At 50.1% G+C, this 27,055-nt stretch overlaps 1 protein-coding gene across 4 annotated transcripts in view; it reads right to left on the reverse strand.

The window, feature by feature from the left end:
• Positions 1-27,055, reverse strand: part of PPP1R13B (protein phosphatase 1 regulatory subunit 13B) — a 70,169-nt gene that overhangs the window by 10,653 nt on the left and 32,461 nt on the right. For all 4 annotated transcript variants that reach the window (XM_016121403.2, XM_036239186.1, XM_016121402.2 and 1 more), the window contains exons 3-8: positions 26,876-26,995; positions 22,254-22,330; positions 7,523-7,624; positions 5,276-5,450; positions 4,423-4,619; positions 2,505-2,645 (exon numbers count right to left, since the gene is read on the reverse strand). In XM_016121403.2, the coding sequence (XP_015976889.1) occupies positions 2,505-2,645; positions 4,423-4,619; positions 5,276-5,450; positions 7,523-7,624; positions 22,254-22,330; positions 26,876-26,995 (812 nt within the window). The remainder of the gene's footprint in view (positions 1-2,504; positions 2,646-4,422; positions 4,620-5,275; positions 5,451-7,522; positions 7,625-22,253; positions 22,331-26,875; positions 26,996-27,055) is intronic.

The following is a 27,055-nucleotide window of genomic DNA, read 5'->3' on the forward strand; positions in this document are numbered from 1 at the left end:
AGGAAGGCCGAGACTTTGAAGAAAGGCCCTGACCTGCCGTCTACCGACGAGCGATGGTCGCTGGTAACACCTGCCATCTGGGAGCTCCAGAGCCAACAGAGCTGCTGCCCAGGACACCTCCGCAGACACCGCGCTCCCACCCGGGGGCGCACTCCTCCCCCTGGGCGGGCACAGAGGCGTCCGGCAAAGCCCGGACTCAGCCTGGCTGCAAGTCCGGCCCTGCCGCGTACCTGTTGTGCTGCCTTGGGCACGCGACTTTCCCTCTCTGAACCTCTGTGCCCACATCCACAGAGCCAGGATAAGGGCTGTGTAGGGACTGAATGAGCCACGCAGGGCACAGTGACAGGGCCTGGAACCGGACGAGGCGCTGACCAGTTTCCTGAAGGCGCGCTCTGCTGCTCTCAGCAGAGACACCAAGCCACGGCCCGGAACAGTGGCCACACGACACTGCCCAGCAACAGAAGGTCCATAAGAGGGCTGTAACTGGAGACCCGCTGACTCCTTAGGGGTTCCCCGGACAGGCGCTAAGGAAGAGGTCTATAATGCTCTACAATTGTTTGCACAATTCTGCATGCATGAGCATGTGTCATTTTGGGGAGAGGTCCATGACTTTGACAATAATTGTTCAAAGGTCCGTAGGACCTTTGGGTGGAGACACATCTCTGCAGAAGCACCAACTTCTTCAAGGAGATCCCTCGAAGTATAAGGTTTGGAATGCAAGAAGTAACATTTATCTAGCCATTTGTGGTGGTTAATTTCACGTGTCAACTGGGTTAGACCATGGTGCCCAGATATCTGGATGCATACATGTGGATGTTGCTGTGAGCATAGTTCTAAGATGAAAGTAACATTTAAATCAACAGACCATGAGTAAAGCAGACTGCCCTCTGTAATGTGGGTGGGCCGCATGCAATCAGCTGATGGCCTTAATGGAGAAAAACTGAGGTCATCCGAGGAAGAGGGAGTTCTGCCTGCAGACTCAAGCTGCGACACCGGCCACCGCCTGGGTCTTCAGGCTGCAGGCCCGCCCTGCGGGGTCTGGGTGTGCCGGCTTCTCTAACTATGTGAACCAATTCCCTAATCAACGGCTCAGTCTCCCCCCACACGCGTGCGCCCGCCCTGCACTGGCTCTGTCACGTGAGCAGGCCTGGAGAATGCGCGTGCGTCCTCCCCATGGCCTCCGCTGTTCTCAGAGCTAGAGGAAAACCACAATCTGCAATCACAGAGTTACACATATTAACCAGTGACCTTTAAGCTCTCGGGTTAAAAAAAGTGTAGATTTGTAGATAAGAGACTTTTCACCTGAGACCACCGATTATGACGGTCCCGGAAGTGGCAGGCCCCTTCTTCCTGTGGCACCCTTCTAACCCAGCCCACCAAGCAAGCTGCTGAAGCCCACCCGTCACCTGTTTCAGAGCAGTGGGGGCTGACAAGGTCACCTGTCAAATCACGACAGCACCTATTGCTGCGTGTGGATAGGGGGACTTCGGGAGCACTGCCCCAGCCAGCTCGCCTGCCCAGTCCCCGCTCCCAGCGGCAGAGTGCAATCGGCTCTGGCTCAGGCATGCTGCCCGCGAGCCCTGAGCGCCACTGGGGGAAGAGGGAAGTGCCGCATCTGGCCCAAGACGAGGCACAGCGCTCAGCCTCGCCCGTGGCCACCGAGAGCCACAGCAAGGCTTGGAGACACCTGCCCGACAACAGAGCCGGGCAGAGGGGCCCTGGGACATGGAGTGGCATATACAAGTGACAAAGGGATGACGAAATGACCTGGAAAGATACCCATGTTGCAATTGTTAAAAAAGACTAGGTTCAGAACATGTATTTTCAGTTAATAATTAAATACTGTATTAAGCAAGACTGGAACCATTAACAACTATCTTCCCTGAAGATGATAACAGGTTGGAGGAACTTTCACACTTTCCTTTAAATATTTCTGGACTGTTTTAACTTATTTTATCTATGAGTATTTATTACTTTTGAAATTTTAAATACCAAATAGTTTTTTTTAAAAAGCACTGATTACTTATCTAGAACCTTGCTCGTGAGTTTACAAAGCCCTTCCTCCTGGGTGCCTTCTAAGACCCTTCGTGATGATTCCTGAGGCAGGGAGGACAAAACAGTTTGGAAGAGGAGTGGGCTACGCGGGTCGAGGAATCTGCCCACGCGGCACAGATGAAAACGGCAAAGCAGGACCCCGCCCTGCACTGCCGCTCCACAGCCAAAGCTCCCCCGGGGAGAAGGGACAGCGCCTCTCGGCAGATGGAAGGCAAGGACAGCCCCTGGCCGCCTGCAGGGGTGGTCTGGCTTCATGCACCAGGACGCAAATGCCTCTTTAGCAAAGAGAACTTTCTTCTACTGCCGTTTTTTATGGTTTATGGCCAGTTTATGTTTTATCAGCTGTGGCGGATGGGGGGAATAAAATGCCATTAGAGCGAAGAGGTGCAGTTTAGGGCTGAACCATTTTTGGTAGTTTATCGCACGGAAATACTTTCTTTTCCACATGCCTGGACTTTCTTCCCGTACAGACGCTCCCGCAGCTCGCTGATGCGCTTGTCCATCATGGCCACCTCCATGTTGCGCTTATTTAAGAGTTCTTTCTGCTGCTGCAGTTTTGAATTCTGTTCCTGGTTAAGCTGGTTACGAATCTGCAAAACAGCAAATAGAACTTTTATGATTTGCATTAATTAAAGGTTCAAATTCTCATTGCCAGAGAGGTTAAAAGAAAAGTCCTTATGTGCATTCACACGCACACGTGGTGTCCTGCGTGTTAAATATTCACAGGCGCAGTACAGATGAAGCCAGAACGGACGTCTCACGGAGCACAAGAGCACACGTCTGCTCACACGTGTCCTCTCCGCAGCGTGCGGAACGACTGGCACCAGTCATGACTACGGGGATCAGGCTGCGTCCTTGGGAATGGCGCTGCGGTGACGACTGCCTTGAAAGCACCCTCGAGGGACCTGAGGGAGGGGTCTGCTCCCCCCGCCACAGTCCCCCGAATGAGGTGCCTCACTGTGGAGACGGCAGGAAAGGCACAAAGGATGGTCTGAACTGCCACACAGAATATTCTTACAGTATGTTAGTGGCCACGACTAGCGCTTTCCAAACCGAAAGAACAGAAAACGACAGTGTCCGGCACACGGAGCCTGAGTTCTGGGGCACACGCACTGCGTGTGTGTCCTGGGGGGAACCAACTTTTTAACCTGGACTGCAGGCAAGAGAGTCGTGAGTAAATAAACAAATAAATATAGTACATTCATCACACCTCTCCAAAAAATTCCTTAAAAACCCTCCACTTTTAACAATAGCTTAGAATGTAAAAGGAGCAATCCATTCTCATTTCTATGCGCTTGCGTTAGAGAACTCAACAGCAACAGAAGAGATTCTACCTCTTAATTAAATGTTCTCATTTCATAACATGATACAATAGTTTTTCAACCAAGTGCTAACAGAACTGCTGAACCCGCTCTGGCTCAGACCGCCTGCTGGATGACGACTTCTGAGAAAGGACGTGTGGAGAGCTTCCGTGGACCAAGCGTTTGTGTCCTCCCCGAGTGCATACGCTGAATCCCTAGCCCTCAACGTGAGTATGTGGGGGGGGGGGGGGGGCCTGCGGGAGGTGACCAGGCTTGAGTGGAGTCATGCGGGCAGGGCCCCGCGAGTGCCCTTGTAAGAGGAAGAGAGCCCAGAGCTGAGGGCACAGCTAGGAGGTGGCCGTCTACAGGCCAGGTAGCAGACCAACCAGGGAGCGCCCCGGCCAGCAGCCCGGTCTCGGACTCCCAGCCCCCAGAGGCACGAGGCCCGGCGGCAGGCACTTAGGAGCCCCAGTCTGTGGCATTTTGTCACAGCAGCTCGTGCTCACACAAGAACTTAACAGGCCTCGACCTCATCAAAACGGTTTACGCGGAGACCTGAAATACCACCTAAAGCTTAATTCTTTACTATTCATTGTCTTGCAATTAAACTCTGCATTGAGCTTCTGTGCTGGAAAGGCACTAAGTGGAAGCCGCCGGTCGGTCGCAGAGAGCTGCGCGTGTGTGAGCCTGTGCGCATGCGGCATCCAAACTGGCGGGCTGTGCAGACGGAGGAGATGCGTGGTTGCCAGGGGCCGGGAGGACTTGGGGGCAGGCCTGAGGTGACAGTTAAGAGGTACGGGGTTTCTTTCGGGGGCAGTGAGGATGTTCTAAAACTGGTTGTGGTGGTAGATGCAGAACTGCGAAGATACTAAAAACCACTGAATTGTACTTGATGCGGGTGAACTATATGCCATGTGAATTATATCTCGGAGCTCTTAAAAATTCTTTTGTACTGATACCTTCTGAGCCTACTTTACATCAGAAGCCACTGAGTTGGGTCCAGCCCCTGAGGCCTCTAGCCTCCCCGAAGCAGGCAGCTCGCACCCCAGCCCAGCCCCGGGGCTACCTGCAGCTCCTGGTACAGCCTCTTCAGCTCCAGCGCAGCGGGGCCCGTCAGCTTGCCGTTGTAAGGCTGGAAGCCGTTCAGCTTCCCTTTCTTTAAGTCTTCCAGCTGCTGGCTGAGCTGATCCACTCTCAAAATCGCCGTCTGCACTTCCTGCTTCTTCTCCTGGAACATGGCACTGAACCTTTCTATCTCAGCAGCTGTAGTTTCCCACAGGAAAGAAAACAATCACTTAGTAGATATTCTTTTTTATGGCATTTTGTTATGTTTGTTTTGTGACGTCTTCATCTCTATACACTCGACTCGACTCTAGCACCATTAGTGCCGAACCAGGAGAGAAGACGGTGCTCTGCGCGACCCAAACGCACGTCGGCAAGCCCGGGGGACCCAGGATGTGACTGCTCATAGGGCAAACAATTATGTTGTCACTCGTTATTGAACAGTCCTTAATTAGGGCAATTAGTTAAAAACTAGCTGAGTCAAGCCACTTGGAAATCTCAAGGCACCGAAGACCAAGGGCTCTGTCGGGGCAGGAACACCCAGATGTTTTGTCGTTACTGCGACATAACGTGGGCACTAACTGAACTGAAAATAACAGACTCACGAACACAAAAAGTGAGCACCTGCCTGGTTCATCTCCATATGCAGGTAAAATTTAACTGTTTTAATTACACAGGCCCCAGTCCGGAGTGGCTGATACAACGTAACGAAAGGCTCTTCCTGCCGCAGCGCTGGGGCTGCGAGAGATGATCTGAGGCCACGTCACCTAACTGCCTCAGGGCACCCTCCCCCCTCCCCCCGTGTGTGGCCGCCAGGCACCGTGGGTGTGGGCGCGCGAGGAGCCGCGGGCACGTACACAGGTTGCCGTTCATGATTTTGCTGTAGTCCACCTGCCCCCTGGTGGCGCGGATCCTCTTCAGCTTGTTTTCCTGGGCTTCCACTCGCTCCTTCAGCTTCTGGAGCTTCTCGTTTTCAGACATCGACTGTTGCTGGCGGCGCTCCTGCTGCTTCAGGAAATGCAGACGCTGCTCCTAACCACACGGGGGGACGCGGACTTAGGCAACAGGAGCACACGAGGACTTTCGCACGCTAAAGCAATCTGAGTGCATCCACAGTGCCGCCGATCTCAACGAGTGTGAAAGAAATGCGACAGGAACTCGCACTCATCAGGTCACACAAGACCGAACCACTGGGCAGAGGCAGGTGTGAGGCGTGAGGCGCGGGGGCTGTAAAAGTGGACGTCACTCTGCACGCTCACCTAACCACTCAACGGAGTCCACTCTCCCGCAGGAGGCTCTATGGCAGGGCACTGGCGAACCCGCCCTGCACATCGCCAGCCCACGGGTTCATGGCACCCTGCTGGGGACAGCCCAGCCTTAGTCTCCTGCTAAGGTCCCTTATTTAATCTCCCAAAGGAAATGGGCACTGGCCAGCAGAGGATTTTGTACTGAAAAGGGTCAGGTGATCGGCACAGATGTAAACCGCCAAGCTGCTAAGTGACATCCTAAAGTCAGGAAGTGTTTGTTTTCTTTGGGATTAGCTTCTTCAATACTAATGAAACATTTTACATTCAAACAAGAACAAGACGATCCTAAAGTAAAAATATATGCAGTACTCTTCAGTTTTTTTCCTCTTAATATGAAAATACACCTTAAGGATAACAGTCAACATTAGATATTCACGATCCCATATATATGCATTAAATACACCTGAATGGGAGAGGCTTCCGTGTGATTATGCAGGCATTACACACCGCAGTCCATGGGAAGGAAAGACACAAAAATCAGCATTAACCCGTGACTCGCACTGCTGAAAACGGCTAAGAATTTTTTTAATAGTAACACTTTGGATCAATATTTGGGGAAAAAGAGAATGAGAAAATTTTATGATTATGTAATTCTATATACATTTCATCTTAGAAATCTTATTAATGGGATGAAATACCTTCCGATTTATTTAACTTTTAATTGTTTCTTATTCTTCTAGATCCAATAAACTTTGTAAGATGACTTTTAAAAACAAGTATAACAATATATTATTTACATAAAAGTGGACAGTACAGTGAATCACACAGTCATACAATAAATGAAAAAGTTGGATGTGACATTTAGTTAAGAAAATCTACAGATTTCACTTATGTATGGAATGTAAAAAACAAAACAAACGAACAAACAAAAACGAACCCGCAGATATAAACTGATGGCTGCCACGCAGGAGGGGGCTGGGGACTGGGTGGATAAGGGGACAGGATTAAGGACAAACTGGCAGCTACAGAACAGTCGCGGGATGTAAAGTGCAGCACAGGGAACGGAGTCGCTGATACTGTGATGACTGCGTGTGAGGCCAGGTGGGGTCTAGGCTTATCAGAGATCACTTCGTAAATTAAAAAAACCTCTAACCACCTGAAACTAATACTGTATGTCAACTGTAACTGAAAAATTAAAAGATTGAAAAAGGAAAAAAATCTCTACAGAGAAAGCGGTAAGAGCCCAGGCAGTCATGTTCATACACTGTCTTTACAGCAGTTTCAGAACAGTTAGTGTCATTCAAATGTGGAGAATTTCCAGCTGGCCTGGGTGACAGGTCTGACTTTTTACTTTTAGTCCATAACTAAACCATTGTTCAGAAACATTTTAAATCCAACTGCTGCAGAGTTTCAACAGCAAACGTGGAACTCAGTGCATATGAGTGCTAACCCTGCCCCTCACCAGGATAAACCAGAGGGGTCCCTCTCAGAGTGGCGGAAAGGGACGCCCCGGGCCCAGGCGTCACTGTCTCTGAGGCCACAACCAGCATCTCCATGGGGACTGCTGCTCCTCTCGAACACTAAGGCCAGCCGGGAACACGCCCGAAGGGAAAAGGGGAGACGACGGAAAGCACCCCTTCTTTCCAAATTCGATCCCCCCTGGGGTAAGGCTGACCTCCTGTTGCAGCGTTTGTGTGTGCGGGTCAAGGGTCAGATGCTCCACTGAGGCGAGGACAGAGAGGAGGACGCTGCATTCAACACGTCCGCGCCACTGCCCTCCTCACGCCTGCCCGCAGGGACGTGCCCGCCCCCGCCACGACGACGGGCGACGGGCGCGTCTCTGCTTTCGAAGCTTACCTTGGCAACCAGCATCTGCTGCTGATTTTCAATTTGCTGTTGCTGCCTCGCTGCCATATCCTGAAGCTCTGAGAGGGTCAGTTCGACGCGTGGATTCCCAACCTGCAGAGGACAAAACACACTCAGGCTGGGATGCCTTATCTGTACGGAATCGCTTTTCTCTAGAGTCGGAATGCACGCACATCGGGGTTTCCCGTAGCTTCCCGAGAAGTTAGGAGAATATAAATTCATCTGTTTTCTCTTAAGGACTTGCTAATTGTTGAGTGCTTTGATTAAACATTAATCACGGTTTTTCTCACATGGCAGATACTATATTTAATCAGGGGCCCAACTTGAAGCAAACTCTAGCCAATGTGTGTTGAGGTGACACGGCTCTTTCTGCCCTGCCTATTTACTAGGTGCATTTGAGTGAATGGGGAGGTCAAATGCTTAAGGGTACAAGACCTGAAGTATAAATGTGCAGGTGATACCTAAGGACAAATGGCATCTTGCTGCTACCCTCACGCCCTCTTGTAATTCTTAACAACGGTTCCAACCCGTTCCTGACTCCCGGTCTCCCTCAAATCTTACAGCATTCAAGCATTCTTGACTCTTGAAAAATGGAATCAGGATTTCATTAACTGGAATCCCCACTCTGTTTATCTAAGACCCCGAGGAGGCGATATGGTCCAAGCTCCTTTTCAAAACTAGAAATTGTAAACGGCCAAGTTATGGAAACTTCCATTTGAGAAGAAATTCGTTTATTCTACCAAAAAATGCCTGAGAGAACCATCGAAATGCCCGAAATTTGTTTTAATGCTAATAGAGTTGTTAATTTCTACCTACTGAGATTTCCGATCACAACATAAAGTATTTTTTGAAACCTTCAGAGCTTTTACTCCTTAAACATATTTTGACCAGGGAAAAATTATGTCCATTCAACAAATCTTCCAATTTACATTAATTTCATAATTTTACAACTTAAAGAAAAAAACTATCTGTGGTCTCCTCTCCCTACCAATGGCTTAGCATAGCGACGTGAAGAGGACGGCAAAGGAATGTCACTGCGCAGTCCTGGCACCTGTGCCTGGGACGAGACAGCGCTCTACATGCTGCGTCGTGTGTGTGTTTCTAACTACAAAGCTAAGGCGACGTCGTCATACGTAACTCAGGTGTTTATCTTATGTATATATTAATACATAATAACCTAACGAAATTTTATTGTAGATCCAAGGTACAGAAAACTGAACACATCAGTGTACATACAGCTCAACAAATTATTTCAAAGTAGACGTTCCTAATTGTACTTAACTGTTATGAACACGCAGCCACCACCGACCAGCGAGTTGCAGCACGTTACACTTCAGTCCACATTCCTTCATTGTTCAATGTGAACGTTTAGCAAAAAGCAGCAGCTTTCCAGAGTTTAAGGAAACCGAAGCCCATGATGCACACTTGATCCTTTCGTGACGGGCCGGGCACTGTGCTCTCTCTCCACACTCACCTCCTCGCGAACAACTGGAGATCCTCCAGCTGAACTTGCGTCAAACAAACCTATGACCTAATTTAATTCCTCGCTTATTTCTTTTCATTGCATCTAGTAAGAAGAAATCGAATCCTGTTTCCTGTGGCATACTGCCGTCCCGCATTATGGCAGTCACCTGAAGGGGCCAACTCCAGGTCGCAGAGAGGACAAGCCACTTCCAGGACTGGTAGAGTCAGGGGAAGGGCTCTCTCTCAGCGACAGGCGGGCGGCATCTACAGACAGGGGCCAGAGGAAGGGACCGCTCCGCCGGCCTTCACGGGCTCCGACCCCCTTCCTGCCAGGCTCGGAGCCCCTCCTGGGCCGACGTCCCCCTGAAGCCTGGGTTCCGGGGCAGTTCTGACACTGCTGTTGAACGCAGCTTGCCCTGCAGCCTGACCCCGATGCCACCCACTACCACCATAAATGTGCCCCCCAACTCCAGGTCTCACGACCCCCCACCCGAGAGCGGAGCAAACCGGAACCGCTCCTCCCGCGTCATAAGCCCACGTCTGGTCGCGTCAACCTTCCTTCCTCCAAACTGCCACTGACCTACCTGCGGGAGCGACGCGAGACTGTCGCTCTAACTCACGACACTTTCTCGTACACAAAATACTTCCTCAGGGAGACTCACGGGGGACGCTGGCTGCTCAGACCTCCAGCGACTGCACACTGGGGCGGGGGTGGCGGCCTCCCAGTGCCCCGTGAGCCGCCCACCCCGAGCGGGTCCGGAGGTGACAGCACTGCCTCCTGCCTCCCCCCCAGCACACCGGGTCACACTCCCATGCGGCCGACGCCTCATCAAACTCCTTCCCACTGCGTCTTCCCCGGGAAGCGTCTACACCCTCCCCGCCACCCTAACCGCCTCTCCGGCTCTCTGTCACCCGGATTTCCTCTGGCCTCGTCACCTCCCCTTCTGACCGTGGCCCCTGAGTCCTGACTCCCTGGAAAGGCTATAAGCAGCAGGGACGAGGGGGCTCTGCAAACGAAGACACTGAACCGTGTGCTCGAGACCCCGCAGCAGCAGGTGACGGAGGACGCGCGCCCAGCACTCTCCTCTACGCACGGGACAGGGCGGCTGCGAAGGGCTCGGGGGAAATGCTACTTTTTGAGTACTGCACTGTTTAATACTGTGACACCGTGACAATTCATTTATCCTCGATATGACAGGTAGACTCCCAGACATTCGGGCAGCATAAAAGAAAGATGTGGTTTCTCCCTGTTTCACGAGCCTCCATTCTGATAAGTGAGTATCCCACCGATAGGTCACCCATCAAACTCAGCACGAGGAAGAGAACCTGAGCTCAGTCTTTCTTTACTGCCACTGTGAAACAGAAACGGCATTTCCCGGCGCAGCAGCGAGGACATGGAATGTCGCCGTGCGCTCTTGCCAAAGCGCACTCCCCGTCCGGCCAGCACCCAACCTAGAAAGCGTGAGAGAAACGGGGGGCAGGACGTTTCACGGCGCCACGCTCCGCTGCCCGGGGTCCCACCGTGTGGCACGCTGGGTCTGATCGCAAGATGTCCCCTAAAACCTCCCGCCCCAAAGCAACGGACCCAAACGAGAAGTGAAACCCTCCATACATTACTGTCCCTGAGTTTAGGGAAATGCAAATAAAAATATTATTTCACAACACTCACAGTAAACAAAATATAACATGATTTTCTAATTTTTACGGTCTTAAAGTTAAGATTAGCAATTTCAAAAAAATTGATAAGCATATGTGCTGGTTCATTTCAGATTTAAAACTTCAAAAATATCCAAATTTGCAGCAAGTTAACAAAATGAAACAACAGGCTGGTTTAAGAAACACAGTGAAATCAATGTTCACTTTCAAGATCAACTTTATTTACTGAGGCGTAATTTAGAGAAAATAGAACAGGCCCACTCCAAGTCTACCGCCGCGTGAGTTCTGACGACGAAGGCACACCTGGACGGGTTCATCGCAGTGCAGCCGCCACCCCGGTGCAGACACAGAACACTTCCGTCACCCCGGGCAGCGTCCTCCCGTGCTTGCCAGGCCGTTCCACGCCCACCCACCCACCCACGAGGGGCAGGTGCTGTGCCGGGGTGGCCCAGTCCGGGACGGGGCCCTACAGCGTCGGTCATCCGTGCGGTTACACGTGCCTGCCGGCCCTGCCCACTGCCGAGCAGCACTCCCTTGGGTGCACAGCCCCCACCCGCTCCTCTGCTCATGGACGCCGGGCGGCCCCCACCTCCCGGCTGTGAGGAATAAAGTGCCTCGAACACACGCGTACCAGGAGCTCCGCGGACGCACGCTCCGCTCTGCTCTCCCCTGGCGGTCAGGGCCAGGAAGCGGGGTGGGCGGCCGCGGGTGCGAGGACAGGACCGTGACCGAGGCGAAGGGCCGTTTTACGCTCCCGCCGGCAACGCGGGAGTTCTGGCTTCTCGTCCATGCCAAAACTCGTCAACGTTTACATTTTAATCATCCTTTTCTTAAATAAAATGTTAACCTCTCAGCAAAGAAAGGGTTCCAGATAAATGGTAACTTGATAAGTAATGAAAAAGTATAAAAATGTTCACAGTTAAGCTATCAACCCCAAATGTACTATGATTAGATTTCCAATAAATAAGCTAAGCCCACGATCTGCCAAAAGTCAGATATGAAAAGGGGGCTTAATTTCCTAGGTTAATGGCTCTTTTGTACTAATTACGTGTATGAGTCATGAGTCATAAAGCTATCAAAATAAAGTACGTTTGCAAAACAGGTTGTAAGAACTAGATTTTCTAAGATATTAAGGAACAACAACTCACTTGATAATTATGCGTGAAAATTTTAGATCACAAGCCAGTTGATAACATGGCTTTAATCTAATATATTTTTGTCTCTTTGGGTACTGTTTTAAATATAATTTTGAAACTGGTGTTACAGTGATTCGGTTATTAAAAACATAAAGTTTCTCAACATAAACTACTGTAGATAATTATGCAACATACATGTCTCCCGTCCTAAGCCACTAATGATGCTTTTGTAGATTTTCAGTCTTTCCAAATATTAGTAAGACTTAGCTTTACATCATAGGTACTAAACATTCTGCCAATGCGTATCAACTGAATTTTTCCAGTACATGCCAGAACTAGCAAAGAATGCAACTCTACCTACGGAAACGAAGATCCGATACCTTGCACAATACTTGTTCAGCTAATGACTCTTCAATATCAAGGTTCTTGAAAACTTATGTCATTTTCCGGACAAGTTTTTTTTCTTTTTTGAATAATGACTCATCTAAAAACACACTAAATCAATGTGCCATAACAAGTGATATTCTGACATTACGGCTTTGGGCAAACGAAGTTACCGATTTACTGAGCCCGACCGCTCCTTGTCAGTGAACAGGACGTGGGCCGCCTCCGGTCCAAACTGCGCGCTCGGACGAGTGCGCGGGGAGCACCGAGCACGCCTGCCCGCCGGGGACCTGGCGAGCGTGGCGCATCTCAGGCAGCCCTGGCCCACCTCCGCCTGCCTGGAGGTGCTCTCTCCTCTAGCTTTGGTTAACTGAAGCAGTGTCCCTCTCCTACGACTTTATGTTCAGTTTGAGTCCAATCTCCCTGAAAGTTGAAAAACTGACGAATAATGCAAAAAGAATAATTTACGTTTCCAAGTCATCTCCAAAACTGTTCCCTCCATCCCCCTCCACCAACCATGCCTCCCGAGCAGCCTGCTTTTCCTCCTGTGGCAAGTGGGACAAACGTTGTTACATGACATGTGATCTTCTAGCCGTATTTGCGTTACTACTCACATGAGCATGTCTTCATTGTCTGACGCACATACTTCATATTTGTGAAAAAGGTTTGGGAATCAATGGTCCACCTGTATGTCTTTCACAGGCCACGTACGCAGCCTAGTTCTCTGTCGCTGAGTAACAGGTCACACCTAAACTCGGCAGCTCACACGGTCAACTTTCATCACAGCCCAGTTTCTGTGGTGAAAGATTCAGGAGCCTGGCCGGGCGGTTCCAGCTTGAGATGGCTCCCGTGGCTGGGTCAAACGTCAGCCCAGGCTGCAGTCGTCTGGGTCTTGACAGGGTCGGGGGATCAGATTCCCAGAGGGCTCGCTCACATGGCTACTGAGGTGGTGCTGGCTGCTGGGGAAGGCCTCGGTTCCTCCCCAAACGGCCTCTTCGCAGAGCTGCTTGCTTGAGCATCCTCCCGGCATGGCGGTTGGTTCCCCAGAGCCAGCAGTCCGCGAGGGAGGCAGGGGCGGCCCTCTTTTGTGTGACCTACCCTCAGAAATGACACAGCACCACGCCCCCACCACCTTCTTTGTTAGGAGCACGTCAGTGAGTCTGGGAGGGGAGGGGAACTGGCTCCACCTTTTGAAAGGAGGCGTGTTAAGGAAGTTACAGGTGTATTTAAAAACCACCACATGCTTTTGCTGTGAAATCTCACGAGGACTCTGTGTACTTGGACCGTCTGTTTACGACTTGCAGGAGTCTGGCTGCTGCTTCGTACAGCACTGTCGCAACCCAGAAAGTGACAGGATGTTTGCGAATGTTTCTAAGCATACGTTTAAGAGAGCCAGACTGCAGTGCAGTCCACAGAGGTTTTAACGATAAGCGCTATTGTTTTCCTAACATACATTCCTTGGTAATTAGGTAATAGAAAAGACGAGTGGATTTTGTCATCTATGGGCTAACGGGTCACTTCAGATGTCACCTCTAATCCTGATACGCTGATTTTAATACTCACCCAAATAACTTCATCTTTGGTTATTGACAGATGAGAATATTACTGTGATATTATTCAGGAAAAAATGAACTCCCTGTGCTTTCCAGTTTCAATGAGATTCCGTGCCGCAGTCCAACAGTTTGTCCTGCTCGTTTCTTTTTGTATTTAGCGTCTATGGAGAACACGCCTTGCCCACCGCCGAGCCTAGCCGCCTACCCCTGGTCGCTCCCCTAAGGAGCTCCAGACCCGACTACCACGGCCGAGCTCACATTTTATCTGCGTGCCCCGCCTGCGGCACCTCACCCTCTGCTCGTCCAAAACCAAGCGCCTCCCCTTCCTTCCAGCCCCGGCTCCCTCCCTCGCCCCCGCTTCCATGTCCCGCTGTCGCCTTTGACGGGAGCCCGCCTCGCCCCGCGCTCTAAGGTGCTGCTTGGTGCCCATCACGTTCTCACATCCGTGCTCGCCTCTCCATTCCAAAAAACGTCCCCCTTCCGCATTTTGCTCACTTTCTTCCTCTGTCCGTGACACCCTCCCCCACTTTCCAAACCCCGCCCGCCCCGTGAGGTCCAGTAGCTCTGCTATCTGCTTCCCAAGCTTTTCCTGATCCTCTTAAGAGGCTCTCGTACAATTGTTCTGACACTCAGGATCTGACGTCACTTCCAGCGGGAGAGAACTTGGTACTTGGTAATGAATTCTGAATTCTAGAGATTCAACAACACGTCCCGAGCATTTGCTACAGTATGTCAGACATTTATACGTGCCTGAGTTTACAGTTACCTTCGCTGACGCTTACAAAAACCTTATGAGAAAACAAGCTCATCTTACCAGTGGGCAGGCTGAGTCTCTGGGCAGCCGGCTGAGCAGTCCCCAGCTCACGTGGTGGGTCGGCGGCAGTGTCAGGACCTTAAGCCGGGGCCCTGGCAGCAGCAAGCCGGACACTCCCACGGCACAGCAGGCACTGCCCGGCCACCGCATGGGAGCCCAGTGTTGATCCCGGCCAACAGCCACCGATTATACCAAAGGGTAAACATCCCACCGGACACCGCTTATTGATGTTATTAATTTGAATCATGGAAATTCTGTTTTTGTAGATCAAAAAATGGTCGAACATCAACAATTTCATCTGGGTCAACCTAACAGGAAACTCTCTCCCTTGATCCCTTGAAAAACATAAAAGCTAACTTAAAATAATAAAATAAATAAATAAAGCGAAGCCTGCGAGCTGCAGGTAACTCCTTTTGGAAGATCCTGAGACACAGTGAGAGGCTGCCATGGCCAGCCTGGCCCGCTGCGGGCGCCCTGCTGGGGGCCGGGGCTTCCAGAGGGAGTCTCCGGAAGTCTAACTCTGTCCTTGACTTTCTTGGAACAATTTCATATAGGCAAATACACAAATAAAAATGACCTAATAATTCCAAAGCCTCGGATCTTTCTTGAGAGACGATTTTCAAGGATTTTCTTTGCTTGGATAGTAATACTATTCTTATAAAATAAAATGTTGAAGATTTCTTTAAAGAAAGATCATTCTGTTAGCTAACAATAATCTCTCTTGTTTATACTATCATCTCGAGTGACATTTCTTTTAAATTGTAGTTTATAGATAATGGGATGCCTTTTGAGCTTGTATCTCCATAACCTTGAACATTTTTTCAAATATTTTCTTTAACGTGAGCCTAAGACTCAAGTGCGGAGTCGGGGCTGTGTGTAAAGTACAGCACGCGATGGCCTCGCACAGGCCCCCGGTCCCGCAGTGTCACCCCAGCCCGCCTCGTCCCACCCTTAGGTCCCCGATTCTCACACACTAGCCCAGGGGATCGTCCCAAAGTCCAGCTGCCCCCCTTTCTTCTGCCTGAAACCCTGCGAGGCTCAGTCCGGGCTCGCGGCCCAGTGGAGCCGTGCGCCCCGCGAGCCTGCAGCTTTCCTCCGGCCTCGGTACTGCCGCGCCCCGGCCCCTCGCTCTACGCTTCGCTCCCCCGTCCAGGCTTCGCTGCTACCGTCTGCCTAACGCTCAGCCGGTGGAGCTCCCGCCTGCGCTCGGCCTCACCACGTCCCCAGAGCCTGAGCTCTGACTCCGGCGCCGCCTCCTACTTTGGCTACGCGTTCCACGGCGCGCTGGCCTTGTGGTTTACACAGCTATCCCCGAAAATGCCCTTTATTTCTCTGTGGAATTAGAAATAGACTTCAAGGAGCCGCCACCGAACACCTTGCTTAAATCAACATCGACTGGATGGAGCTGCTTCGGAAAGAATAAAGGGAGAACGTCTAAGACTGGGGTAGGGGCCTGAGTGGGTTTTTAAAAATTCTTTAAACTGTACATGTACATGTCACGAAAAAAGATAAAAAACAATTAGACCAAATAGCTAGCATCCCATCTTGTAATTTAATCACAAGATATCAGTTTAAAATAACTAGTTTTTTTAAAGTATAACTGGATTTTCAAGTATAATATTTCAAAAATGACCAACATCCTAAAAACAGAACTCTGATAAAATAATTAGGATAAAATCTATTCATGCTCATATAATATTCTTGAATACTGAATCAGTCCTTTTTTTCCTTTTTTTTATAAGGTTATAAATTTTCAGGTTTGGAGTATTTCTACTTGCCTATTTAGCAAACAAAAGAGTAGGTGACGACAATTATCAAGATACATCATAAACAAGTAGGCTTATTTGTATCGCATAAAATAGTCAGGAAAATCGAGTCTCTCTAGCACCTCATTTTATTCTGGAGCTGGACAATTTCATACTCCAACGATTCGCAAGTCTCAGCGATCACTGAGTCAGTCAGAGATCCAACACGCACACAGCTCCCACCCCCCAACAGCGCTCCAGGCTGCTTTATCCCGTGAGTGTGAATTACTCTGACGACGAAAATTCACCCACATGACCTCGGTTCAGGTCAACACGTGTTTGTGCCCACGGCAAGTGGCCAGGAACGATTAGGGCTAGAAAGAGCTGCACGAGAACAGCACTACCGCAGAGCACAACTGACAGGGAAGGAAGAGCGCCGTCGCCGCCCAGAGCTGCAGCGGCACGCCACGGGCACTGCCGTCTCCCGCGGGAGGGCCGCGCGACACGCCGAACCACTCTCCTGACCGTGACATCTAAATGGCCAGACAAAACATGAAAACCAGTTTTTAAAAGCATCACTGAGCTGTCACAGCAGGAAGGAAGTCGCAGGGGCCAAAAACCGAGACAGCAAAAGCTCCAGGCACTGGGGAATACCGAGCTGGCTTGCGGCCTGACGGCTTGTCCCATCTAAGACTTGCCCTCGGGAGCTGCCGAAGCCTGGCATTAGGAAACACAAGGCCCAGCCCAGGGCGGAGAGTCCAGCAGAGGTGCCCACACACACCCAGGACCCCAGCGAGCAACAACTGGGGCGTGGGAGTAAACAGAAACGGCCCCGCACCCGCACGGGGGAGCAGTCCGTCCCAGTCTGAGCTGCTGGAGATCGGCTTACGTTTTCTAGAATTGACTCGTACAGTCCGTTCTCTCGTCTGGATTTTCTCTCAGCACGATGACTCCGAGAGCCATCCAGGCCGCAGCGCGTATCAGCGATTCGTTCCTTTTTGTTGCTTAGTAACATCTCTGATGGGACAGAACTGTCTGTCCACTCACCTGCTAATAGCCACTAGGGTTTCTCTAGATTTCTGGCTACCACAAATCAAGCTGCTCTAAACATTCATGTCCAAGTCGTTATGGACATAGGCTTTCCTTTCCCATAGGTATACACTTGGTAGAATTGCTGGATTGTATCACAGATTTATTATGTTCAAGTTCTAAAGGAACTGCCAAGCTGGTTTCCAGATCACACTGTTTTATGTTCCGACAGCAGTGTACGAGAGTTCCAGGCTCTCGCCTTCTCACCAATACCTGTTGCGATCGGTCTTTTTAATTTTAGACATTCTAATAGGTAAGAATGGTACCTCGCTGTGGTTTTAATTTGTATTTTCCTAATGATTAATGCTGAACATCTTTCCATGTGTGTATCTAACATTCAACATTCTCTTTGGTGAATCATTTATTCAGATTTTTTACCTGTTTTTCTTAAAATTGGGTTATTTTCTTATTCAGTTTTGAGAGTTCTTTATATATTCTGGATATAAGTCCTTTATCGGTTATAGGATCTACAAATATTTTCGCCCAGACTGTCTTACCTTTTTAAAATAAATCCTATTTAAAGTACATTATATGTACTGCACAGTCAAATAAACATAGCTGAAGATAGAATTCATTAACTCAAAGATATATCTTAAGAAATTATCCAAAACAGTACAAAAAGACAAAGAAAGTAAAAACATGAAAAAGAAATTAAGAAAAATAAAATGAAAAACAGAACATGTTTCATCAGAGTCCCAGAAAAAGATAATAAAAAGAATGAGGAAGACGCCTGTAGAAATGATAGAGAAGTTTCCATTACTGTTGACAGATGCTAATCCTCAGAATCAGTAAATTCAACGATTCCCAACAGGAGAAAGTAAAAGAAATGTACTTATAGTTCTGCTCAAAATGGAGGATTAAATGACAGTAAGGGAATTTTCAACATCAAATAATATAAAATCACAAAACAGGACTAACAGGAGTAGAGATAATAAAAATGTTTGGAAGCTGGAAAGAGAATAAGAAATAACTGACCCAGTGGATGAGACAAACGTTAAGCTAGAAACAGCAAAACTGGATAAACAAGCCAGCTGTATCACGGAATCCTCCACAGGTTGGGGACCAGAGCCACCACTCACTCTGGAAATGGAAAGGAAAGGCGGAGGGCCTGGAGTGGGCGGGCAGGGGGAAGATGACGCAGCAGAGAAGCCCTGAGGCCTCTTCCCAGGCTCTCTGCTGCCGGCGAGGGCCTCTGCCCAACCCCAGTGGAAGCCTGAGCTCCATTCTCCACGCCAGGGGTCCCCAAGCCCCAGGCCACAGACCAGTACCAGTCGGTGGCCGGTTAGGAACCAGGCCGCACAGCAGGAGGTGAGCGGCCAGAGAGTGAGCAAAGCCCATCTGTGTTCGCAGCCGATCCCCAGCGCTGGCGGCACCGCCTCAGCTCCGCCTCAGGTCATCAGGCATCAGATTCTCGTAGGAGCACCGGTCCCTGGTGCCACAAAGCTTGGGGACCACTGCTACAGACAACTGCAATGTTATCTGGCCTGGGAGATGATAGGCACAGTTGAGTCCTGGGTACCTGATGGAAAACAAGGGACCGAAGGACCATATTAATAGTAAATGCGTCCAGAAACAACACTCACATTTGGTCAAGTGTTTGGACGAAGGTGCCAAGACAATTTGATGGAGGAAAGAACAGCCTTTTCACTGAACGGTGCTCGGATAACTGGATATTTACACACAAAAGAATGAATTTGGACCCTACTTTGCACCGTACCCAAAAATTAACTCAGAATGGATCACAGACCTAATGTAAGAGCCCAAACTATAAAGCCCCTCTAAGAAAACGCAGGGGGCAGGCAGGATCAATCGACCTTGGCAACGTACTGGTTGTATAGAAACCGCCTCAGATTTTGGTCTGGTTGGCTGAGAAAACAGGAAAAAGTGCTTCCAAGACACGTAACCACACGGTGTGGCGCACAAGGGAGCTCGGCCAGCAGGCCTGAGCCCGCAGTCCTCAGAGGGGCCTGCCTGCTGGGCTGGCCCTGGGGGCCCCAGGAGCCGGGATGTGGGGTGGGCTCCCACCATTCCCGGAGCTAAGCAGAGCGGCTCCCCGACCTAAGCTGTGCGTGCACACAGCCAGCTTTGCGTCGAACGCCTGCCTGCCTCCCGGGAGTCTGGCCTTTGGCACTTGCCGGAGAGGGGCCGCCTGCACGAGCAGTTCCAGCAAAGCCCCGGCACTGGGCTTCCGGTGAGCCTCCCCGGCAGACGACGCCTCCCATGGGCTGTCGCAGTCTCTTGCTGGAGGAATTGTGTCCCATGTGACTCCACTGGGAGAGGACACGCGGAAGCCTGCGCCCCACTTCCTCCGGGCTTCACCCCAGGTGCCTTTTCCCTTTGCTGATCTTGCTCTGTATCCTCTCACTGTCATGAGTCACAGCCGTGAGGACTGGATCCTGGGTCCTGTAAGTCTGCCTAGCAAATGAGCAACGCTGGGGGAGGTCTTGGGGACCAACATGGCATATGCAATGAGAACAAGTCAATTTGCCTTTACAGCATAAAGTCAAACCAGATCGTCGAAATCCTGCTGGACGAGTAAACGCTTCTGATGGTGTGCGCGTGCAGCCGGGGGCTCCCGCGCCCGGCAGGGAAGCAGGGTCACACGTGGGGAGCTTTCCAGGCCCACCTCTGTCACACTGAACCAGAAGTTCTGCCAGAGGGTCTGGGCCTTTATTCCTTAGACGAGCGACGTGCTGACCTGCAATTTTCAGAGAGCAGGACCTCCCCAGCCTCCCGCCTCGGCGGCTGTCAACCGGCACGCTGCACACCCACTCGCACACTGCGCTCTCCCAGCCCACCCCCCCAGCTGCTGCTCGGCCCTTCCTGGATGTGTCGCCCACCGCACTACGAAGCTCGGTGTGCCATTATTCCATAGCCAGGGCACACGTAAAAACGTTTTGAGAACTGTTTTTAACATCTTATTAACTTTAAAAGTGCACAAAAAAAGTGCTCTGTAGACAATAAAGGGCTGTACAAAGGCAAAGTATTGTCAGGCTCAAAGGGCAGGTGTGTACGCCATAAAGCAGTCACATCTTTGATGTGACGCTCCCAGCGCAGTTAGACCTCTAGACTGGCTCTCCACCTCCCTCTAATTACAGGCTAGCATAAAGGCCACGAAAACACTTTTAATTTTGGTTTCAGGTTTCAGTTTTGTTGATCTTGAAACGGTAACATTATATTCATGTTAACAAGAAAAACTTCATCAGAGAAGAGTACAGGCCCCTCATACCCAAACATCAAAACTCACTGTACCACACCGCGGGAACCGCTTCCTGCCGAGACCCTTTCCTTTACCACGTACACGCGCACCGCACCTCACCGGAAAGCCCACTGGGTGCATTTATTTCACCTTTCTTGAGGTTCAGGTCGGGGGAACTCTCAGAATTCAAAAGGAGCTTCCGAGTCCTGTTGGACAAGTAAGTTCCTCATGCTCGTGACAGTGTGTGCACGCGGCCTGGAGGTCCCCAGCCTGGCGGGGCCGAAGAGTCGTCTGAGGGTTTTTCGGGTCCCGGCCCAGATGTACTGAATCAAAAGTTCTACCAACAGGGTCTGGGCCTTTTTATCCCAAGACTTTTGAAGCAGATGCACCTGGGAGAACCCCGCAGAGGCTCTAGATTTGTAGTGAGGAGTATGTCAGATGGCAAGAGAAGAGAATTTGAGGAATGATCTTTAGAAATTTGAGGGTAAAGGAGAAGCCATAATCTTGACATTAGCAACAGTTCTACTGAGTAAGTTGCACGAGGATTAGGACGTCGGAACCAAACAGAAGAAAACATACTCTAGTATACTACTTGGCTGTGCAGTGGATAATATCTGCAAAATCTAAAACGATAAACACTGTTAAATGTTTTCCAATTTTATAACCAACATATAGACAAAACATAAAGGTTCCGATATAGTTAGATAACAGTACACACATATCATCAACCGCGACAACACAGAAGTACGGCTAGAAGAGCTGGGAGGTCGGTGGGCAGGGGAGACGGAGGCCGGGGTCGGGGCCGGGACCCGCGCCTTACAGGGAGGGAGGTCCAGAGATAGGATTCGGAGTTGAGGTGTAAAGCGAGACTTAAGTATACCATTTAAAGTCACAACGCTCGCCAACAGAAAACTAAGACAGCAATCTGATAATAGTGAGCTGGAGAGCAGAGAGGCGAAGTGGCTGGCTCAACTGTAGCTAGTTAGAAAGTTCTGAAGCCAATGCGTGAACATGGGTCCTCCACGCCCGGACCCGTGTTCTGTACCAGCGTCTGCTCTTCCCAGCACTGTACTAGGAAGTCACTTGCCCAAGATCACATCCCCAGTTAGTGGCAGAGCCAGGAAAATTAACTAATTCTCTAGTCTTAATTATTTGGAAAAGTTATTACTAAAATTTCCAGGAAAGATCAAGGTGGAAATTTCCCTGCTTGTTCATTCTTTTAACATCCATCAATATTTCTTAAAAAGAGGCCCTCTGCCTAGACACACTTCGTCACCTATAATCAATTAATGTGAGCCCTGTTCTCCAATGCCACACCATATGACAGAGGAAGCCACCTCTGCGGGGGGCAGCCCACCAGCTATTCTGTCTTTCAAAACCTGACAGAAAAGTCAAGAGCCACTGTCACAGGCACAGAGATCCGCGGCTGCCGCTCCGGGGCGTGCCGTGGGCAGCACCGTGCACAGGGCGGGGAGGGCACAGGTCCGCTTGCCCGTGCGGTGCGCGGGCCCCGCTAAGACTGCTCGGTAGCTGCCTCTTCGTAACTTCACACGAAGTTTCGAAATACCCAACAGAAATGATCACTTCTACCCCAAAACTAATTCTTTAAAAATTATAACCCAAACTCATTAGTACTTGTAAAAAGCAATTTAAAAAATTCAATATAATTGACTGTTGCTTACCCCATTTTCAGTACGTTTTTCTCCAGGTACGTTTATTATATTTCTCTGAGTTCTTTGCTCTTGGGTCTGACGGCCACCTAAAGAAACGAGAGGACCAAATTTATGAAAAGACATACTAGAAAGATATTCTTCCATTCCCTCGCTTACTCGAACATTTATTGAACACAAGTATTAAATACCAGGCAGAACAACTCAAGACTACGTACAACTGAAACAATGTTTTAAACTCATATACACAGCCGTTTAAATGAAATTTTTCTTCTGACATTCTGTCTCAGAATTTTGAAACTGACATATCAAAAGGTTTCTAACACTTTAAAATGGTCAAGATAGTAAATTTTATTTTGTGCATTTTACCACATTGAATTTTTATTAAAAATTTTAAAAGGCTTTTTATATTTTAGAAGAGACTAAAAATAAAACTTAATATCCAAAATGAAAAACACGGATGCAGAAAACTGATCTTTGCTAGTAGCGTGAAAACTGACGGAACACCCTCCCGATCGGGCGAGTCATAAAGTCTCCTTGTTCTGTAAAAGTTAAAACGTTTTTTTTAAAGGGGCTAAATTTAACCTAAAATTATGTTCTGTCATGTTTTTTAAACAAAGTGAAGTGTGACACAGAGTCTTGGGCGCCTGGGGTCACAGACGCACGTGTCTGGGAGTGCCCACGCCCGCGCCCCGCCCCCCACCCCCGCCTGCCTCTCCAGCCGCGCCTGCCGCGGTTGTGAGAGTTTTTACACCCCGGAGGAGCCTGCTTTATCACCTAGCATGCAGGGCTGCGATAGGTCATGAACCTAATGTTTAAAAAAGACAAGAAAACATTTTTTCTATTTATTTCCTATCACTTTAAAAAATTTGAAGAAAAATTGTATCATGGAAGTACCACTTCATGTTAAACCATGCATTCTCCAAGAGAGTGACGTCGCCCCCAAGGGGGCAAAGACTGGTTCTTGGAGGATAAAAAAACATCTTCATGCATAAAGCGAAGATATATCGTACATAAACAGATATACAGTCTATCTGATGGGGAAGACAGGGGACAAGAAAGAACAGAATGTCTGTACAAGGGTCCTTGGGGGTGATAATGAAAAAAGAGGCTAAATGAATGTGGGTGACATGGCATCCAACTGAACAGTCACTTCATAAAATCTAGAGTAGTTTTCCATTAGCAGAAATCGCACGCACATACGCCCTAGACTAAGGCAACTATCAGTGTACAGGGTAAATTAAATTCTTAGCTATTAGTATTTTTAATGAATAAGGTATTCAGGTTAATTGAATATTCTATAATTGCTGCCTCTCCCGAACAACAAACCACTGAGAAGTCAGAAGACTATAAAACACATAACATTGAAATTAAACCAAGTGCCACTTAATCTTGGATGGTAAAGCGGAAGCCTGATGACCTTGCATTCTGGCGTCAGGCGACGTTAAGAGCTGACGCGCGGTGAGCACTCCCTGTGCGCCACGCCCACCGGGCACGTGGGCCGCACACCTGTCACCCCCACACCCCCCGCAGACGAGGAACGGAGGCCGCCTGCCCCAAGTCCACACAAAGCGAGCAGCGGGGCCGGGCCGACCCCAGGAACTCGGGCGGCCTCGACCCGCACCCCAGCACCCCGGCTCCCGGCCTCTCGTCTGCTCTGCATGCCGCTGGCCTGAGTTTCTTTACACGCTAAGTCTCACCCCAAGGGTAAAAGGTGGCTGAACTAAATGCCCTTACGCCAGAGGTCCCCAACCCCTAGGCCTGACCAGTACCAGACCAGTACCAGTCCGTGTCCCGTTAGGAACCGGGCCGCACAGCAGGAGGTGAGCAGCGGGAGAGCGAAGCTTCCTCTGTATCTACAGCCGCTCCCCAGCTGCCTCGGCTCCGCCTCAGACCATCAGACATTAGATCTCAAAGGAGCACCAGTCCCCGGTGCCACAAAGGTTAGGGACCTCTGCTCCACGCTCTCCTCTAGCTTCCATACAGAGAACTCCCACGCCTTAGTGACGGATGTCTTTTACTTACACTCAGATGTAACCCCTTTTAAACAACATCCATCACCGACCACTGCCTGGCCCTCGGCTCCGTGGGAAGTGGGAGGAAACATGAGTCCTGGATCCTCCATTCTGGCTGCTTAGAGTATAAGGTGGAGAAGTCCAGGGACCTAAAGCAAAACAGGCAGCACAGCGCCCAGGCGGGCCGTCCCCACCGCCACCTCCTCCCGAGCTCGGAGAGACAGGACATGCGCACGCGCAGGCAGGAGGAAGGGCTGAGGTCAGCGATGCGGGGGCAGGGGCTGGACCCTGAGCTAGGGCGGGAGAGGAGCCGAGTGTGCACGAAGGGTGCGCTGCGAGAGAGAGAGAAGGAGGGCGAGGCTGGAGCGATGAGCCCGGCCCTGTCACAAATGCCATCGGACGTGAGGGCTTCGTGAATGTTCTGAAAGGTGAACCTGGCTCTTCCGGTCCTGCCAGCCTGTGCTGCAGCCAGGGGAGAAGGCAGCCCGCCCATCAGCACACGCCCCCTCGGGGCTCCCGCACCCCGGCCCCCGCTTGGCACAGCGGAGCTCTGCTGTCCCCCCCCAAGCTCTGCTCATTCTTCCAGGTCCACTCAAGCCCATCTCCCCAGGTGCCTCTGCTGTCAGCTCGGTGCAGAGGCCCGTGTCCTCACTGCCGCCCAGGCCGACACCCGCCCGCCCCCCGCGCCTCATGTGCGGCTGTGTCGACACGACCTGACCGAGCAGCACCACGGTGCGACCCCGGGAGCCAACCAGCAGGCCAGCACCGTCACCGTCCTCATGACCCCGACGGCTACGTACCCCTGATACTTCTAGACTTCGTAAAGTGAGAATCAAATAAGGCCCCCACCTCACCAGCCCAGGGCACCAAGGGTCCTATGACACCCATCGGTGACAGCACAGCTGGGTCAGGGCGGGCGGGTGTGCCCCAGAGCTCGGGCAGAAGCTGGCGTAGTCCTTAGCGCTAGGAGAGCGCGTGGCTGTCAGCCGGTCACGGCCTCCGCAGGGGCTCTGTGCAGAGGCGGGGCCCTTCTAAGGCGAAGGAGTGGGTGACGGGCCGGACCAGAACCAGGCTCTCCTGCCTCCGGTGACGACAGCCAGTGGGATGAACCCCAGGAGGCGCGGGGTGCTATAAGGCCTGGCGCCGTGACAGTATTCACAGCCATGAAAGATGATTTTAAAGAAGACGGTAACTCATCCTAGAAACTAAGTATATCTTAACTGTACAGTATATATGCTTTCAGAAAAAAAGATTCCCTTCTTTTCTCTAAATTTTAATTCAAAAAGAGGCAGTATATTCCCATAGTTCAAAATGCAAAAGGAGCCAACAGGTGAAGATGAATGAACTTCCCTCCCGCCCCGGCCCGCGGCCTTCCCCCGGCCTGGCAAGGGCACCGGTTTCTTATCCTTCCAAAGACATTTCACACACGCACAAGCCGACGTGGACACAGTCACTCTGCTGTCTGTGTCACACAGAGGGTAGCACGTGTGCACACTGCTCTGCGCGGTGCTCACACACGTGTGCAGGCGATGGCACGGGCCAGGGCAGAGCTTCGTGGTTGTTACCGGCGCAGAGCAGGCCGCTGTTTGGACGCGCCTGGCTGTCGTCAGCCCACCGCCCCGGTGGGCACCTAGGAGTCCTCCCTGCCTCCAGTGCTCCACGAGTAACACTGTGCCCATGTCATTCTGTCTGTGCGAAGGCACCGCTTTACGATAAGGTCTCAAAAGTGAGACTCATGGGTGAAAGGTTTCAGGCTTTTGTAAGCACAACAGATATTTCCAAGCTGCCCTCTGACACGAAAACCGCCGACTGCCAGGCCCAGGGCAAGGTGGACGAGTGCCTGCTGCTGCCTGCCCTTGCCGACGCCGTGCTGCGAAACGCTCCGACCCCTGCCAGCGTGACAGGCGGAACGGACACCTCTGTGCTGTCCCTGCGTTTCTGTATCAGGAGGAAGGCGGAGCATCTTTTCATAAATTCTGGGCCGTGGATATTTCCTGTTCTGTGACTGCACATTTGTCTATTTTGATAGTCTTTTTTATCTTTTTTTTTTTTTTTTTTGCTTATTGATTTTTAGGAACTCTTTATGTGTAAAAGAAATTAGCCCTTTGCAATATGAGCTATAAATGCTGTTTCCAAGTTTACAATGTTTTTTAACTTTGCTTAGAGTGGTTATTGCCATGCAGTTTTTTAACAATTCACTTTGTCTTTTCTTTTATAGTTAAGTGTTACACTTAGAAAGGTCTTACTCATCATAAAAATTTTAAAAACCCACAAAACATTTCCCAGGATTTTTCTAATCCTTTCAGTTTTTCTTCTTCTTAAAATCTAGATTTGAGCCCTCTGATACAGCAGGCCTCCTTACATGTCTGAGTGCATTATGGCACTAACTCTGGTCCCTGAGAAGGAAGCAAGGGGCTGGGGGCCTGAAAGGCACAAAATCATTGTAAACTGCATAACAGAGGTCATGGAAACTTGGATGCCAATTCTCCCCCCCTCCCCACTTGTGAGTAAAGGGGGAAAATCAGCCTGAGTTCATTTATTTTAATATTTATTCCTATTTTTGAAAAATTAACTTTTATGGCAAAAATTAACAAATGGGGGCAAAAAGCACTTATCTACCTTGTTCACTGCTCTCAGTTGGGGAATCCTCATGTCGAAGGAAAAATTTCACTTCTTCCCTTCGTGGCCCCCACTTCTGAAGATGTTCATACATCATATGATCAAAGGGTATGGGACGCTCTAGAAAAAAACACATTTATCTCAGAAACAAACAAAATAATTCCAACCAAAAGCAAAAAT

Source organism: Rousettus aegyptiacus, unplaced genomic scaffold, assembly GCF_014176215.1.
Source record: "Rousettus aegyptiacus isolate mRouAeg1 unplaced genomic scaffold, mRouAeg1.p scaffold_m13_p_3, whole genome shotgun sequence".
NCBI lineage: Eukaryota > Metazoa > Chordata > Mammalia > Chiroptera > Pteropodidae > Rousettus > Rousettus aegyptiacus.